Source organism: Astatotilapia calliptera, chromosome 22, assembly GCF_900246225.1.
Source record: "Astatotilapia calliptera chromosome 22, fAstCal1.2, whole genome shotgun sequence".
Classification (NCBI taxonomy): Eukaryota; Metazoa; Chordata; class Actinopteri; order Cichliformes; family Cichlidae; genus Astatotilapia; species Astatotilapia calliptera.
In genome coordinates this window covers 7,876,876-7,890,897 of record NC_039322.1, presented here as the reverse complement: position 1 = coordinate 7,890,897, position 14,022 = coordinate 7,876,876, and the positions used below count along the sequence as shown (strand labels likewise).

The 14,022-nt window shown below is 39.0% G+C and overlaps 2 protein-coding genes across 4 annotated transcripts; both read right to left on the bottom strand.

The window, feature by feature from the left end:
- Positions 1-3,635: 3,635 nt before the first annotated feature.
- On the bottom strand, positions 3,636-5,507 carry LOC113014963 (free fatty acid receptor 3). The gene has a single exon (XM_026156847.1). The coding sequence runs from the start codon at positions 5,281-5,283 to the stop codon at positions 4,306-4,308; it is 978 nt and encodes a 325-aa protein (XP_026012632.1). The 5' UTR covers positions 5,284-5,507; the 3' UTR covers positions 3,636-4,305.
- Positions 5,508-6,907: 1,400 nt separating this feature from the next.
- Positions 6,908-13,442, bottom strand: tekt2 (tektin 2 (testicular)). 3 transcript variants are annotated; one of them, XM_026156827.1, is made up of 10 exons: positions 13,201-13,442; positions 11,301-11,535; positions 11,067-11,192; positions 10,295-10,500; positions 10,069-10,212; positions 9,571-9,685; positions 8,846-8,953; positions 8,611-8,754; positions 8,451-8,530; positions 6,908-7,668 (listed from the first exon to the last, which is right to left on the bottom strand). In XM_026156827.1, the coding sequence occupies exons 2-10, from the start codon at positions 11,457-11,459 to the stop codon at positions 7,461-7,463; spliced, it is 1,290 nt and encodes a 429-aa protein (XP_026012612.1). In that variant the 5' UTR covers positions 11,460-11,535; positions 13,201-13,442; the 3' UTR covers positions 6,908-7,460. The 3 variants fall into 3 exon arrangements, with proteins under 3 accessions (XP_026012612.1, XP_026012614.1, XP_026012613.1); XM_026156829.1 differs by having other exon boundaries at positions 11,301-11,466; XM_026156828.1 differs by having other exon boundaries at positions 11,301-11,463.
- Between the last annotated feature and the right edge of the window lie 580 nt (positions 13,443-14,022).

Genomic DNA, 14,022 nt, shown 5'->3' with positions numbered 1-14,022 from the left:
GGTGCTTTCGTGATATTTAATGGATCGGATTACATTTTTTATTTTTCTCCGATATCCGATCCAGTAATTTAGGTCAGTATCGGACCGATACCGATACGTAATATCGGATCGGTCCATCTCTAGTTGTGTTTACACAACTAGTTTTTAATTGTTTCACTAGGGAGCGCTGATCCATTTACTCTTTGCCAAACCCCCATCAGAAATAGTCTCAGCTCTTAGGCTGCCAGTCTTAAAGGAGGGAAAAGGGGAGAAAAAGCACAGGTGTGCCAAATTACACAACAACTGGTCTGAAAATCAGTTGAAGCAAGTGCGATAGAGTGATGAATCCAAATTTTGTACATCGTATTTCCATTTTATGGCACGATGACTGTCCAAACTCACAACTGTTATCCCAGCTGCTTTTGTGACAAGTAAAAGCAAGCAAACATTTACTGAACCATCCATTTACAAATACATGATTAAGATAAAGCAGCACTATTTCAACAAGGTCTTTTCCAGATTTAGTCTGTTGTCATTACTCTCACAGGGGCTTTAGTGAGAGGACCCCAAAACAGAGAGGAGCAGTTCCAATAAACAAAAGCTAGCCATTTAAAAGTCCAATAAACAAAATAGTAGAGTCCAAGTAGAAGTCTAAAAGCAAGACAAATAAAATCCACACAAGAACACATACACAGCAGAACAGCAGACAACTCTACAAAGGATGGGGGGAGGACTATTTATACACAGACTGCTAATCAGAGGAGTGGAAATATCAGGAAAGAAATGAGACATATTTCAGGGTAATCATGCAGGAAGAAGGGGCACAAGAGATAAACACTATCAAAACAAAGCAGGGGATCAATAAGAGCTGCACTGAAATAAGGACAAACATATAACATGCATGAACATAACAGAAGAGGTGACACAGAGAGGTATATAATGAGTCCACCCATGATGCTCTGGAATAAATGATAAACAAACCCTGAACCATCAATAAAACTACAAACCAAACAGAGAACAGGGATTAACTGTGGGGTCTGTGACAATTACATGTACATTAAAAAACATGTACAGACTCCAGTAATGACGATGGAATTGAATTCTTAATGAAGCAACTTGGGATACAACAAATTTCGATCTGATCTGATAACGTTGGAGTTAATTAATGATTTTTCAGCAATCCAGTGAGGTGGGCCAGTTTTGGGCCACGTTTAACACCTGGAGTGTAGCAGAACCAGCTCTGCTTGCAATGTAAAATATAATAAGGTGGGTTTATTAAAAATAATGAAAAATATTTTTTTCTAAAAATATGAAGAGCCTTGTTACTGTTGCCTAACATGAAGCTTGTCAGTCACATTCCTGATTGCATTTCACTTATAACTTCAGCAAAGTTAAAAACAAAAATATGAAACGCATATAATACATGAACAACGGCTGTAAGCTGGTTACACTTTTTAAAATGTTTCTAAATCCTCACTTTTCTATTCATTTCCAGATTTACCTGAAAGTATGACTTTGAGTCATTTTTGATGTCATATATGGCACCAAAAATTCAATAATAGGGATTAAATAAACATGATAAAGACACAGATGGTTTGGTTTACCTGACGTGATGTGATCAGTCTGCTGCCCACTTAGTCCTTCAGCTCCGCTGTGCTCTAACACTGGGTGTGTTTGTGTCTCAACCCCTCCCACCAGCCTCTCTTTTTATATCACTTCAGAGCACATCAAATCTCTAAACAACAAGGATTTATGTGCAGGACAGCGTCAGATGACCCCAGTCTGATGTGCATAAGTGGAAGCTGAACATTATAGGCACATTAAGACCAGATGTGTTTATCATGCGGTGGCTCGTATACAGTAGCGCTGAACGCGAGCCAAGAGTCCGAGTGTTTATTTGGAAATTTTCCACTAAAACCTTTGCATGCAGGTTATCCAAGAGGAACACAGAAGCTTATCAACACGTGTGTTTTAATTGTGTTTTAGTCTGTATGTTATAATTTTTTATTTTTACTTTGCATTGTTTGTATTTATTTATTTTACTTAATACATATTGGTTGGAAGTCTGTTAATTTATTATTTTTTATTTATTAAACACAAAAGTACAGCATAATTTATAACTGAGATATGTATGTATTACATATCTCTTTATTTAAGTATTATCATATGTGTGTAGTGTATTTACTTAAACAGTCTATGTTCTTTTAGCATGCTATAACAAAACAGGTGTTTCCTGAGACCCAAGCTATTGTTTAGGAAGGATCTTTAATTTCTACTAGCTATTTGGGATTAGTGTTACCTGATTGGTGTAACTCTAAGCATCTTTTTTGAACGTTAATAACATTAGTAATTTTTAATGTCCTCATATGAAGACAACGGGTTTATTTACAGCATCAGACAATAAAGTCACCAAAGTATAGCACACTTTAGCCACAGCTGCCCTGAGGCTAAAGTGTAGCTTGCCTCCACCAGTGTGTGAATGTGAGAGTGAATGAATAGTGGAATTGTAAAAGCGCTTTGAGGGTCTCGAAAAGCGCTATATGAATGCAATCCATTATTATTATTATTATTATTATTACTTTATTGACCAGGAGGAAGTATAAGGTTCAGGATGAGGACACAGGGTCTCACAAAGGTGACAAACTAAAGAGAAAACTTGACCCTAACACTGTTCTGCTGTGAGGAGTGTAGTTATCCCATTAGAGGGATATGTGTCCTGTGATGAAACATATCTATTATAATGGGAATCTTTATTCAATCATTATATTTTTACAAAGTTGTTTTGCTCTTTTTAAGACGTCTTCATTAGTCAGTCTGTCAGTGCACGATGACTCACATCTCTGCTGAACTGATGGTGTTCATAGGTTTCTTGTTTAATATCCATACTTACATGAGGACAGGTATTGTAGGCATCTAGGACTTTCTTTGTTTTCTTAAAGCGAAATGGACTACGATCACTACAAGAGTCTGCCCCCGGATACACTTTACAAGCTTTCACTGAAGGCAATGTCATCTATTTCCAATGATATAGTGATTTTGCTTTATCTGTCCAATAAGATGCTGACCGCTTTTATTTCTTGATCCAAGACTTACCTCTCATCTCCAACTTTGCATTAAAGTCACCCGTGATTGATCACAAGTCAGATTTATTATTTTAAATTTTCTGAAAAGACAAACAACACAACACATTTGTAAACACACTGCTTTATTAGTCAAGAGACTCAACTTTTCAGGAACTGATCAATTTATGCACAAACAAAAAATTTATGATGTTCATTTAAATGTAATTAATTTCAGACATCATATTTTTGATAATTAAAGTTTATCAAAAAGCTGTTTAAAACACACACACAGAACACACATCACACACGCCACACACACACACGCCACACACACACAAACTCGTTTTCATATCTTAGTGAGGACATGTTTTTAACATAATGCTTTCCCCAGACACTTACCCTAACCTTGACCCTTAGACTAAACCTAACCATAATTTAATTGTAACCCTGACACTAAAAACACATTTTGAGCCTCAAAAGTGCCTTCAAACTTGAGGGGAAGGGCACTTTTTCCCAATAAGTGACTATTAGTCCCCACTACTTGTGGGGACTAATAGTCACTTATTGGGAAAAAGGCATATTCTGTCCTCAAAAAGATATCTAAACATGTACACACACACAGGTGTAACTAATAACATTAAAGATTTGTTTCATGTTGCCGTGCTGATAATTCTGCCACTGAAAATCAAGGCAGCTGTGTTGTGATTAGCTTCACCTGTGAGAAATGTCTTATAATACTGAACACTTTCCAAAACATGACAGATTTTAAAGTGAGCTTTTACAGCTTGAGACACCAGATGGAGCCATTTAAAATCAGCCGATAAACATTCCTCATGAAATCTGAAATAAAATGTTTAAACATACACAGTGTGCCTGGTCAAAAACAATGATTTCACATACTATCCACACATCATTTTAATCCAAAACAAGGATGTTACAAGAATCAGCAAAACATTACATGTGACACAGCAGTACCTTACAGCTGTATTCAGTCTGCAAAATAGGCTTTTACATCATCTCTTTTCTTTAGAAACATTTGGTCTAAACAGGTCGTTAACGCCTGACGACACAAAGCTTTGAAGAAGTCAGTCAGCTCTGAATTAACAGACTTCATGTAGCTGGACAGTCAGTGTGGAGGAGGTTTACTGGGTCTGTTTGCAGAGGTTACTGGTACATGAAGAGTGGTCATATCAGACTAAATGTTTTTGCACCATTTCTTCTTTTGAATTTGTTGCACAGTCTCCTTGTGACACTCTCAGGTCATCTAAGCCCCAGGTTTGCTCCCCTCAGATGGGACAGTTGGTGGTCTAACTTTTGAAGCTTCACTGACGGCTTTACACCGGTACCGAGAACCCCCCCTGTGGCTGAACTGGCTTTGCCGTCCACAGATTCTTCCCAAGATGCCTCTTGACATGACTGGAGATAGCATCAGCATGACCACAGGGTCCAGGAATACGTTACAGGTGCTCGTCAGCATAGCGTACGTCCTCCACTTCACGTTCTCCCCCATCACAAACCCCACGACGTGTGAGGCGTTGTAGGGTGCGTAGCAAACCACAAACACAGCGAGCGTGGACAGCGCAACAGCCAGCACTCTTCTTTTTCCCATGGGGGACAATTTCGAGCGCCACACCAGCGTGACGCAGCGCATCGTGCAAAAAGTTGACACAATCAGAGGCAAAAGAAACAGGGTGATGGCCATCTCCAGGCGGAGTGGCAGCAGCACGGCCAGCTGGGACGCACTAAAAACTTCATAGCAAACTGAGGCGTTATTACCTGTGGAAACAAAAAACCCCCCTTCTTCGACCATCACGCCAGGGCTGAGGTGTAGCACCACCAACAGCCACAAGACAGCGCTGATGATGCAGGAGTTACGAGCACAGCGCCATCTCTTGTAGACAATCGGGAATGCTATGCTGAAGTAACGACCCGCTGTTACAGCAGTGATGAACAGACAGCTGCCATACAGGGACGAGAAGAGGAAGAAGTTGTAGACAAGACACACGGGAGCAGGCAGCCTCCAGTCCTGAAGCAAAGTCTCCAGAGTCTTGACAGGCAGCCAGACTAACAGCCCCAAGTTGGCCAGACACAAGTTGAGGGCGTAGACCACGTTGGGTGTGGCACCATGTTTACGAGCCTTGCGCATGTACACAAAGAAGACGAGCAGGTTGGCAGGAAGGCCGAGCAGAAAGGTCAAGATGTAGATGATGAGAGCAATGCAGTCCTTGACAGCCAGCTGCATCTCTTCAGATGAGTTCACTAAACTGGTAGCACCGCCTCCAGTTTACCATGACATAGTTTGAAGGTTGAAGAAAAGTCCTGCCTGGAAATATGCACACTGCTGACCTTTTGTCCTCTCCGTTTATCTACAACGTCTTTAAAACAGCAAAGTCTCCGTTTGGAATGTTTTCCGAGGCGGTAAAGTGGCTGCAGAAGAGCCGGGTTTCTCTCGCCATCATGTGCACAAGCAGGTCTGAGGCACAGAGACAGGTGATGCCAAAAAAAAAAAAGAGGTGGTGGCCACAAATGGGAGGATGTGTATGGGCACACAGGGGGGCGAGGTTCATACGACATCATGACAGAGATGCAGATAACAAGACGTACTCACCCATGCAGAAGCTGGGGGGCATTTAGCCGGCACCAGGCCACCTTAATTGCCTTCTCAGTGAAGGGCAACAGACAGTTAGCATCTGGGCCCTTAAGTGAAATGATTCAGAATAATTCAACCTGTCAGGAAGCACATGCCCATCCTCTTAAATTCAAGGCTGTGTAAATGAACTGGAGGGCCAGGCAGTAAAGTCATAAATGTGCTGAAAACCGATGGTTAGTGCGAGCAGAGATGGGTTGGGCTTTGGGAAATGGTGATTTGTTTGTGACATGAAGGCACTTTGAACAGTTTTATGGTGGACGGTGTTTTCCTTATTGTGGGTGTTCTGTGTGTGCATGTGGGAAAGTGTGTTAGGCGAGGTGGTTGTGTCATGCGGGAGGCTGCTGGTGAAGAAAATGGAGCAGAAAATTCACTCGACAATTTTTTTTTTCTAAGAATGGAGCTGCCGCCATTCAAAACACAGCTATTAGGTGTTTGATCAGTCTATTGATCCAGTCTTTAAAACCAACGTCTACAGCGTCCAGTCTTCGGATATTTGATCTGAATGTTTGCAATGAACTGACGACACTTTTCCTGTATTGTTAAATGAACGTGACAGTAGCACAGCTTTTATTTACCAGTCTGATTTTGTTTTTCCTTTCAGGCCGTTTCTGTTTGCACTGTCTTGCGTCATTTTCTCCGGTAGCGCTTCCATTTCTGTTATTGGTATTAATGCAGCACCATTACCTATTCGAATGCTCACTATGTTGTAGTTGTGTTGCCAAAATTAACTGCTTGACAAATTTAAAATACTTCAGTTATGCTCTGATGTTTTTCTGAGATATTTCCTGGAAAGAACAGCTTAAAATGGTTCCAATTATTGGGAAAACAGGGGCATCACAGATCATGTCTACATTAAGAAATGGGAAATTTAACACAGCTGTGCAAAAATGGAGAGTTAAGCACTGAAAAGCTAACCAGTAAACAGTTTATCTGTGTTTAAAATGAACCTTTCTTTCACAGAAAGAACTATTTCTGTGTAATTTGCACCTGGTGCAGTAATCGTGTCCTAGAAAGTAACTTCTTTTTTGTCTCACATGGGAGGGTTTTTTGGTTTTTTAGTGTTATTTTCATACAATTTTTTCTCTTATCTGAGCACATCTTACTCACCAAACATCTGTTAAAAACAGCTCACCCGAGATCATCTGGTGACTCATAAAAAGTCAGTGAATGACACAAACACATCCATCTGAAGACTTTACTACAGCGCCGGGTGAGGTTTATTATTTTAGGCAGGCTGTTTACCAGGTTATTTTATCAGAGTCAAAGTTCCCCTCATTATTGCAGCTTTTAAGCTGCCAGCAGCGTCAGTTGATCAAACAGTGTGGCAAAACTAAACAAAGCCATTAAAGCATAAAAGAACCAAACAGACATGAAAACGTGCACTTTCACGTGTGAATTTTGGATAATTATATGATGCCGGATATAGTTTGAAGAGTGAATTTTTATTTTACTCAAAAGACTGTTTAATCCACAATTTAGAGATGATAAATCAATCATTTCTTGCTGGATTATGATACACAAAAATGCAAATTAACTACACAAAACAGAGGTCAGGAGAATAATTTTACAAGAGGAGAAAAGTTGCAGCTGGAGTAAGTTTGTTTTTTTTCTTCGGGACTACTTTGTGAAGCGAACTGTGCCCAGACTTTTACTGAGAGTGTGAGTAGATTTTTGTGTGTCCATTGCTTGTTTATGACTGCAGGGTTAAACAAATTAAACTTAAAATAACTATTCGATTTTTTTCCCTCAAAAACATTCAGACCATCTTCTCACTGAGCCAGCAGCTGCAGGTTGCTCCTCCCACTGGAGTTTGCCAGCGGGACCACGAGCGCCGAGTTTTTATTGTCGGTGCTGGAGGTTGCTGTGAGGCGAGCGCGGGTGTTCAGGCTTCGTTGTTCCAGAGACAGAGCTTCCTGTTTTCTGGAAAGATCCTGCAGCATGCGGGAGTGATGCAGCTTCATTTTCTGCAGAGAGTGCCTGAGAGAGGATTACAGCAGCAAGCAGGGATGAATATCAGCTCCGGTGGCATGCATGCTCGAGAAGTTCTTCTGAATTTGGTTTTATGGTTTATCATTACTTTAAAACATCACAAATCCATAAAATGTATTTCTCTTTATATTCAAGATTGTAAGAGTGACAGATATATTTTTATAGTCCTATGTTATTTCAGCGGTAACTCTATAACTTGTCTGTTTCTCTTCCATTAGATTGTTTATACACTTCCCAATCTAATATTCTATATTATATATAGAATACATATTCTATAATTGGACCTAATATTTATTTAACTGGACAAGCTTGAGATGTGATGATGCCACACATAGTATGATTTCAATAAGATCTCATATTGGTGATGGGAGAGTCAGACCCTTCTGTCTCCAGCACATCCCTCTGATTCTCAAGGTCTGGACATTGTCATCTTGGAATTTACCTGTGCCATCAGGGAAGAAATTGGTGGAAAAATAGTAAGCTGACCTAATTTTTCGGGCATTTAACGTCATTCAGTTACAACCTGCTGAACTGAAGCAACCTCCAGTCATAACACTTCCTTTACAGGGTTATGCAGTAGGCACCAGGCTTGATGAGTGCATCACTTCATCCACCTCTATTCTTACCCTGATGCTTCAACACTCCCAAACAGGGTTGAGAGTATATTACACAAACACATATATGTTTTGTGTAATATATACAATACTTATATATTATTATTATTGTTAATACTACTTAGTTTGGCCACACAAATAAAAATGAAGACTCACTGAGCTTCAGAGAGCTTCTGCTTCAGAGCTGCGATCGTGGCCTCCAGTTGCTGGACTTCATTAACGAGGCCGTGCTGCACCTGCAAACCATCACGATAAAAGGAGAAAAGACTTCTAATGCAATCAGGGACACATCTGCTGCTATATAACTGATATATACCTCATCTCTGCACAGGTCCACGTTAGGCCTGTTGGTCCTGGTCTCCAGTCTGGTGTGAGCAAGCTTCAGGTTGGCTGTCTTCGCCTGCAGATCTGCATCCAGCCCGTGGATGTCAATTTCCATTTCTGCCATTTCCTCCTCAGTCTACAGACGGATGTACAGGCAGTGGGAACATGCGATGACAAACTATACTCCCTCACCCTGCTGCTAACAGCTATTATTTATAAGATCTTACAGTTTTTATTTGCCACTCCAGCTCATGTCGGGCCTGCTCTTCAAGGTGATTACGTTTGCGGAGAGCAAACTCTGTGGCTCTGCGTTGAGTCTCCAACTCATTCTGCAGCTACGAAATAAAAAGAAAGAAAGAAATTAACAGCAAATATGCCCCACCTACTCTAAGCAAGATTAGTGGACAATATAAGAAAACCAAAATAAAAATAAATTAATCAAATTAAAGAAATCCTTTAACCATCTGCAGCGCCCCCGGGTGTTCAAACACCGACATGTGAAACAATGTTCTTATTAACATGTAAGTAAAACCTTTATCCCATAGATTAAAACTGCCTAGAATATCAATGATTTTTAAATTAAATGTGACATCAGAAGATTTTTTTTAACAAAATAAAAATATAATACACACATTTAATACACAAAGCGCATCTTTGTGATTAATAAATGTGGTAACTACATATCTCCTCTTTAATTTAAGCTTTTAAACATGGATCTATGATGTGTGCATAAAAAGCTTTTAATCATTAAATAAACATTTGTCAAATCTGGAGAACACAGACTGAGCACAGAGAGAGGGTTGCACCAATATTTGTGCACAGTTTAATGAATATTAAAGTCATTAGGTGGTTATCATTTTTTAATTTTTTTTAATTAAATAAAATACTTGAATAGTACTTGGTCGTATAATAAGTCATATTCAAGAACTCCTACTAGTTGCAAACCACCTACCTGTGCTCGGGTGAGGTTCATATCCTCCCTTATTTGCTGGGAAACCTGCATCGCCTCATGGGCACGAGCCACATTATGCTGGCTGAACTGGACCCACTCCTGGGGGGTGGAGGAGCTACACCAAAGACAGCAGTTATAACAGTAGTAGCTGCTATGAATGATACGGTTTAAATAGACAGCGGTAACCAAGCATCACAAAAATGCATAATACACAATATTACAGTGACACTCAGTAGTTATGGTTTTTGTGTGTAAAAGAACAAATTTTGTATATAAATTTCATGTAAAAAAGTATATATTACAAAAGCTTTATGAAAAGTTCTAACACCTTGTTGTGATTTGGCTCTATGTAACTGAAGTTGAATTGAATTTCCATAGTTTAGCAAATGAGGAGTAATATTCAACCAATCTTTTAATTATGATAATAATTATATCATACACTAGCATTTTATGATCTGCATACTTCATATTTCATGCACACCCTCATCTGAAGATTACCCTGATGGTATGCGAGTCGGGTTGGTCTTTAGGGAGATGTGGGGCGATTTTATCGTAAGTGACAGACAGGACATGTCAATATCCAGAGCATCCATCTTGTTCTGGAGATCAGCAGTCAGCTGGTGCCGCACCTCCTGCAGAATGCTTAGCAACCAGGAAAAAGGGAGGAGCTTAGAAGTTGGCTAAAGTCAACATGCATTTTCAGCAGTGGAAAACAGAAACGTACCATAGCTGCTCAAAGGCCCTGCTAGTGTGCTGCTGCAGAACTTGCTGCACTCTTTCAATCAGCTCCACCTCTTTCTTCAGCTGTTCGTCCACGGGGTCCGTTACCAGCTCGTGCCCTTGCCGTCCCTCCCTCAGTGTCAGGCATTCAGTGGTGACCTCCAGAGGAACAGCAGTGGCAGCCAAAGCTTGCTCGGTGTGCTCTTTGGACTGACACCAGCGTGAAGCCCACATAAATGAAAGTTATCTCAGAGACCAGGAGTAAAGATTTTATGAGCACTTGACAAAGAAACACCTAGATGTTTCTTTAAGTATGACACATGTGCACATGTACAAAATGGACAAAGGCACCTCTCAGTCATACTGGGGCCATCTTGGATTTTGAAATCAAAGATTAGCGAGAGGCAAGCTGACATTTCCACTATAGGGCACAGTCTACTCAGGCTCTGCACATCCCAATTTATTGTCTCCAAACGAGAGCTTCATTTACAAAATGCAAATCAGGCTGTGTTAAACAAGACTTTAAACCAGGGACTGAGATCTTAAACATATTAGGAACATGTTTGCTGAGTTATTAAACCAAATAAAGAGTCAGGAGATTTTATCACATCCAGATGGTGTCACCACCTGCTGGTCATTAGAAAGAAAACAGGTTTAAGGCACTGAAATGTTGGCTTTACTTTTTAGACAAAGAAGTATATCAGCTACCGTATTTCCGTGTTTCTTATACAGTCTACAGATTCAACCTCTGCTTTTAAAAAGTCTGAATAAATCACCAGTGTCAGAGTCTCCATCTCTTCATCTACTTTCTGAGCACAAGTTTCCAACACTTCCTTCCACCGAGCAACATCCCAAACACGGTCACTCAGCCTACGACACGTATCAGTCTCATCCCAGCGTGTCTATGGAGAAAAGGTGCTTTATTAACAACGTGTGGAGAAAGAAAGGACATTGTTGGATGGTCCAGTGGACAGTGTCCTTTGAGCTCTGCCAACAAAACAAGACCCCACCTTAAAGTTAGTCTCGTTGCGTAGTGTCCTCCCTTCCTGTCTGATGACATTCGAAATGTGTCGTTCGTGTTGAGCTGTGGCAGACAGCTGCTGATTGTTGCTGGTCCACTCTGACACACTGCGGTGCAGGCCAGGCTTTGCATTTAGTGAAGGCATCATATTTCTGCTGAAACAAGGCCCAGATTCACTGGATCTTTCACGTACAGCTAAATGTGGGGGATCTTTTTCTATGTCTCTGTGAAGATCAAACACCAACACATATATTACCAGTGCAAAGGTACTACCAGAAAAAAGTGCAGTTATGAGTAGCAATTACAAACTGATATTATTACAAAATAATGGCATTATATCCCCTGAAAAATCTGAACGATCATAAAAACTCATCAAAATTTTGCTCTTTATTTTGAATGTTTCCATTTTATTAAATATCACAATAGTAATTTGCTTTGATCCAAGGTAAATATTGCATTGTTTGTTACTCTGTTTTGTGTCAGTGACTATATTGCAGTTAATCAACTACTTTAGATTTTATGACTCTATCAAAACTGCACACAATAAACCCAATAGTGTATTAATTATATAAGTGCGCCATCTGGAGCGTTAGTTATAATATCATTATGAAATGCTGACAAAGTAAACTGATAGATGTTATTACAATATATATTTGAATGAGTGTGCTTTGTGTTAATAAACCATACTTACAAACAAACCATCCCTGTGTATTTAATAACACTAAATGCAGATTTGAGATTTAACGGGCTGCCAGAAACAGAAACATTAATAAAACATCAGTGATAAAAGCACGAAAATAAACAGATACTACACTGTGTAAATACTCCTTTCAAAGTTACATCACCTCTTAGCAACTGCAAAAACATGTAAGAATATCAAGGACCTTTTTAATTTAATTATTATAAATAATTTGGATTGTGCAATCAAAATAATTCAGGCCAGGCAGGAAGAAAAGAGGAAGACAACAGAGAAGATTCATGGGTGGAGTAAAGGAGGACATGCAGAGGGTTGGTGTGACAGAGGAGGATATTAGGGAGTTGATGAGATGGACACAGATGATCTACTGTTAAAGGGAGCAGCTGAAAGAACAAGATGACACACCTTTGTGAAATATTAGGAATTAAGTAATTATTGGAGTCTAAAAGGCTACACCACCACGTACAATTATTTCTTTTATGGTTGTAATTTTATTGTTATTCTCAAACAGGTCTCTCTTGTAAATGAGACATTGAGTCTCAGTGGGACTACCTGTATAAATAAAGGATAGATTAAAAATATAAGAAAATAAATTATTATTATTTAAAGCGGGAAAACATGCAAAAAATATAAATAAATCAAAGTACAAACTACCTTTGCAATTCTTTTTCCAAATAACATTTTAGCAAAAAGTAGAAACAAGTTCAAAGGAAGATCATATTTGACTTTTTATTATGTACGTGCATGAATAAAGGATCAAAAATGAACCAAAACTTTCTACCAGCTGTCTCCCCGATTTATCTGTAATTAACTGATTTTATGTTTCAGGTACATGGGCCAGACGTGGCCGTCAAAAAGGCCAGGTGGGTCTGGTACCAGGTAGTTTCTTGAGCACTGTACGAGTTATTAATGAACGAGTACAGCATTAAACGCAATAGAGCGGAATCAGAAAATGCAACAAGATAAAAACAGTCAAGTAGGCTAAAATAGCCAAAATGTGGAACGAAGTGCTGCCCTTGATTAAATGTACTTCAATGTTCGAAAATACCAACATTGACCAGCTCATTTGAATATTTATTGTTTTCCCCCTCTGAATCTGGATACCCCCTTTTATGTTTTCTAGATCTAAATCTGAAAAATATTGTAATGTTTAAATTTAGCTGAAATGTTTCGTCACTTCGATCTTACTCACCGGAATTCTGGTACCTTCTGAGCTGAGCTGGTTTTTCCGGGGTTTGTTATCCGTGGCGACCGTCTCTAGGCAACAAGTACACACAACTTGCGCCTAAAAGGCTTTAATAATTAAAATACCTTCATTACGTTTAGTTTTGAGTCAGATTACCAGGAAATAATCATCAGGGAACACGAGCAACTTAAATCCACTTTGCCTAAATGACAGCCGGGGAAAATTCCTTCTAGACTTGTAGAAGCAGACTTAAGTTTAATAGACTTATTCTGCTTCGGGAAAGAGAAAAGGCTCAGTACTTATCTAAACACAATCGGATAAATCCGCATAATTTATTTCAAATGTACTACTGTGGTAGTAGCACCAAACTGACACCTTTACACACCCTTCCTGTCGCATAACTATGAAGGATAAAAAGCTAAAATAGTAAAGCTAAATATTAAAGTTATGATGTAATATGAATAAAAATAATCAAATTATCTGAATAATGTGACCAATTTGAGATCATAGCGTAGCAAAACTGAAAAAAAAAAAAAAAAAGGGTCATATAACACTTTGAAGGTTGGAAATATATTAAACAATTCAAAAAATTTTATTTACATATTTTTGGGGAGGGAAAGCATCTGTGTATCTATACATATATGCATGTGTAAGTATCTACATGTGTATAAATATATATACACACACATCTTTTTTATTTATTCTGTTTATTATTAAAGCTGGACTATTTTGACAAGCACCGATTTCTGTTGTGATCTATTATATTGTAGTTAAAATCTAACAAAAACAAAAAACAAAAAAAAACAACCAAAATATTGTACCAGAAGT